The 3,736-nt window shown below is 35.1% G+C and overlaps 1 protein-coding gene across 2 annotated transcripts in view; it reads right to left on the bottom strand.

Moving 5' to 3' along the window:
* Positions 1-1,870: 1,870 nt before the first annotated feature.
* LOC106879857 (cytosolic endo-beta-N-acetylglucosaminidase) overlaps positions 1,871-3,736 on the bottom strand; it is a 25,312-nt gene continuing 23,446 nt past the window's right edge. For both annotated transcript variants that reach the window (XM_014929573.2, XM_052968334.1), the window contains exon 12: positions 1,871-2,254. In XM_014929573.2, the coding sequence (XP_014785059.1) occupies positions 1,940-2,254 (315 nt within the window). In that variant the 3' untranslated portion in view covers positions 1,871-1,939. The remainder of the gene's footprint in view (positions 2,255-3,736) is intronic.

The following is a 3,736-nucleotide window of genomic DNA, read 5'->3' as shown; positions in this document are numbered from 1 at the left end:
GTTCGTACGCATGCGTCATACAGTCTGCCTTTTACTCTGAGTGAGAGTCCCTTTGTCGCCAGCAGGGGTAAGAGCTCTCTAAACTTTGCCCAGGCTATTCTTATTCTAGCAGCTACACTTTCAGCGCACCCACCCCCACTACTAACTTGGTCGCCCAGATAGCGGAAGCTATCGACTACCTCTAGTTTTTCACCCTGGAATGAGATAGAAGTTGTTTCCTGTTTGTTTGCAGTCTTTATTGCACCTGAACATCTGCCACAAACAAAAACTAACTTGCTAGTTAACCTGCCTTTGATGTTGCTGCACCTCTTATGTGTCCATAGCTTGCACCGGGTAGTGAAATGATATGTAATGTTAAATGTGCATGAATGATGGAGTAGAAATGAACTCACAGGAATCAAATGTAATGTGCAAAAGACTGTTTTGAGACAGCAATGTGGTTTTATATATAAGATGACATAGATGAAGTATCAAGGTGGATGGAACATGTGGAAGATGGAAAATTAAGATGATATGGAACAAAGTGGTGAAAACTGATTGCAAGATGAACTCTAAGGCATTAAAGGGCTTGTCATTGTCAATATTGGTTTCAAATTTTGGCACATGGCTAGGAATTATGGGGAAGGAGGTAAGTCGATTACATCAACCCCAGTGCTCAACTGGTACTTATTTTATTGACTTTGAAAGGATGAAAGGCAAAGTTGAACTCGGTTACGTTCGAATGGTGATTTTTATGTGCCACCAATATGGGTGACAGTCAGGCGGCACTTGCATTGGCCACGCTGAAATAGTGCTTTTTGCATGCCATTGGCATGGATGCCAGTCAGATATATGAAAATATGCTTTAGTTTCAGATTTGCCTTGGTCTGCAAATTCTGTGATCAAAGATGTTCAAGTACAGTGTATCAAGGAAAACATTGTGCAATTTCTCTTTGTGTTCCACTATTTTCAGACAATAAGATAATTTGAAGGAAATATGGTAGTTATTTCTAGTAGCTGGAGTAGCTACAAAAGCTTTCTAGTTGCTTCATGATGTTATTTTTGTTTATCCAAAAGTCAAACAACAGTGCAGAGGTTCTCTTCACATTTCTTTTTATATACTTGTGGGAGAGTAGACAGATCATATACTGTAATAAAAGAAATTATGGAATGCGAGCGATAAACAGTGATGTGTATAAATGCAATGTTATTACCAGTTCAAATATGCTTGTGGCATGTTCAAACCTGTAAACTTGCTATTCACTGTTCTGTCGTGGAGAAAATTTCTCACTGTAGTCAAATGGTGTAAATACACTTAAATCAGCTTGCAGTGCCACCTACCCAGACTGTGAGATGCTAGCATTTTTAGAGTGGTTATCTCCTCTTCAGTCATAGAAACCAAACAGTGAATTGACAAGAGAGATTATCCCTCTCATTCTATCCTAGTCATCATACAATGACTGATAGCATCAATCGGCAGCTCACTGTAAACAAATTATGGAGTGGGAGCGCTAAGCAGTGACATGTATAAAAAGAATGTTATTGCCAGTTCCAATATGCTTGTGGCACGTTTGGACCCTTAAGCAATTTGTTTATAGTGAGCTGCTCACATTGGAACCTTGTGGATGCAGGTTTAGTCCCTCTGCACAATTCCTTGGACAAGTATTATCTACTATAGTCCCGGGCCAACCAATGCCAGGTGAAGGAATTTGATGGAGAGAAACAATGAAGAAACCTGTGTCTTTCTGTCCATGTTATCTAACAACCAGTGTTGTTTTATTTACATCCCTGTAATTTAGCATTTCAGCAAAAGAGACAAACAGAATAAGTATGAGGCTCATGCAAGGCTGCAGTGCAATGACTGAAGCAAGTGAAAGACTATAAAAACATATGGATATAAAAGTCATTTAAAATAACTTTTTGCTTTAACAAACAGAAACAAATATTAGGAGTTGAAAGATTACTCTTCAACTTCCACAAAAGAACAACTGTTAATGGGTGCCACCCAGCCATTCCTCATCACTGGTTGTACAGTTACTGTTAAATTGCAACTCTGCTGTTCCTCTTGTAGTGAGTACACATGCTTGCAGGTGATGCTCTGTCCAACAAGTTCCGGTTGTTTATTTGAAATTGCAATATAAATGTTGTAGTAGTGTACCAGTGACAAATCAGTACAGTTCCAATCTATGATGATCTGCCGAAAATGAACCATGTGTTTGGCTTGTAAGTCAGTGATGTTGACAGAATATCTTTGAGACTCATTGATAGGAATGACCTGAAATAGTAATGAAGGTAGGCAGTGAGATAGGAATTGATAAATACGCTCTGAGAAACAAGCAAAAAAGGGACAGGCAGGCTGAAAATGTATAATAATTCAAAATATACTAAACTAAAAATTATATATTTACTTATCTAGCTAGTATCAGTAAAGACTGATACCTGGTATAAGCTAAAGGAATATTGATGTTATAGGACATTCTAGAAATGGAACTGTGCCATTAAGTTGACAGCATACAACTACTAGGACATTCTAGTTTTAAACTAATTTTTTAAAACTAAGTGTTATATTATAGGTTTTAGAAGTTATTGTTACTCCATACATGATATTTATAGTTTCTTAGGGGTACTTAATTAGAAGGGCTACTTATATAAAAGCCCTTATAAATGCTAATATCAGGAGGGTAGAGCACTTTAAGAAAGGGATAAATCAAGTAACTTCTAAAGATCATTTCAAACAATATTGTCATATTGTATAAAGTTAAAATTTAGGGTAGTCAAGAAGATTATTAAGAATGGTATTATAACAAAAGGATAAAACTTCTTTGAATACTTTTGAGTATATACCAAATTTTACCACAATAAAGGGAGGAAAAGAAAATTGCATAGAATTAATTTAATATTTATACATATTATTTATCTAAATATTAACTTATTAGATGGTATCTATGGAGATTGATCAATTGGATTTAACTGGTATTTAATAAGGGAGCACTGAGGTTAAAGAACATGTTAACTATATACTAATTTAATTAAATTGAATTATTTTAAGTTGTGGAGATACCGGTATTGTCTTATATAAGCTAAGTATGAATTAATAGGGGTACAAAAATTAGATTTATTAAAGGCTATTATCAAGTATGTTATGTTCATGTCAGTTATTTTCTTACTCCACTTCAACCGTAGTATCATTTAAAACAGCCTCTGTATCAGCAGGCATACTAATAGCTTCCATGCCAATTATATGCACCGGCATATACGGATTCTTGCATGTTGGCAGAGGGAATTATTTGTTTCGCCAATGTAATTTTCTTTGCAGTTTGGGAAGGTAATGCAGTATTTGAGCTTTTGCGTTTCATTGAACTGAAATCTGATATTGAACACTTCAACCGCCACCACCAACTTATAGAATTCTTCAGCAATAAAGATTTAAATGATGAATCAATAGTCAGAAATAAATTCCACTTCATCCCCTATAAGGGAAGGACAAATATTTAGATATATATAATATATATATATATATATATATATATATGAGATCAAAATAAGCAACAAGGATATCCAAAGTACGATTGTTTCATGCTACTCCATTTATTTAAGCAATGTGAACATTACATCAAATTTAAAATGCAGAGCAATCCTCAGCTGCACAAAGATATAGAAATTTACAGAAATTACATTTCAACAGAAGGACATATTTTTATAACTACATTTAAACTCTCCAAGTAGAAAGGAAGAATGTATGGTCTGGCTAAGTCAA

Source organism: Octopus bimaculoides, chromosome 5 (assembly GCF_001194135.2).
Source record: "Octopus bimaculoides isolate UCB-OBI-ISO-001 chromosome 5, ASM119413v2, whole genome shotgun sequence".
NCBI classification, from domain to species: Eukaryota; Metazoa; Mollusca; class Cephalopoda; order Octopoda; family Octopodidae; genus Octopus; species Octopus bimaculoides.
The sequence above is the reverse complement of the archived record's forward strand: the minus strand, read 5'-3'. Positions and strand labels throughout refer to the sequence as shown.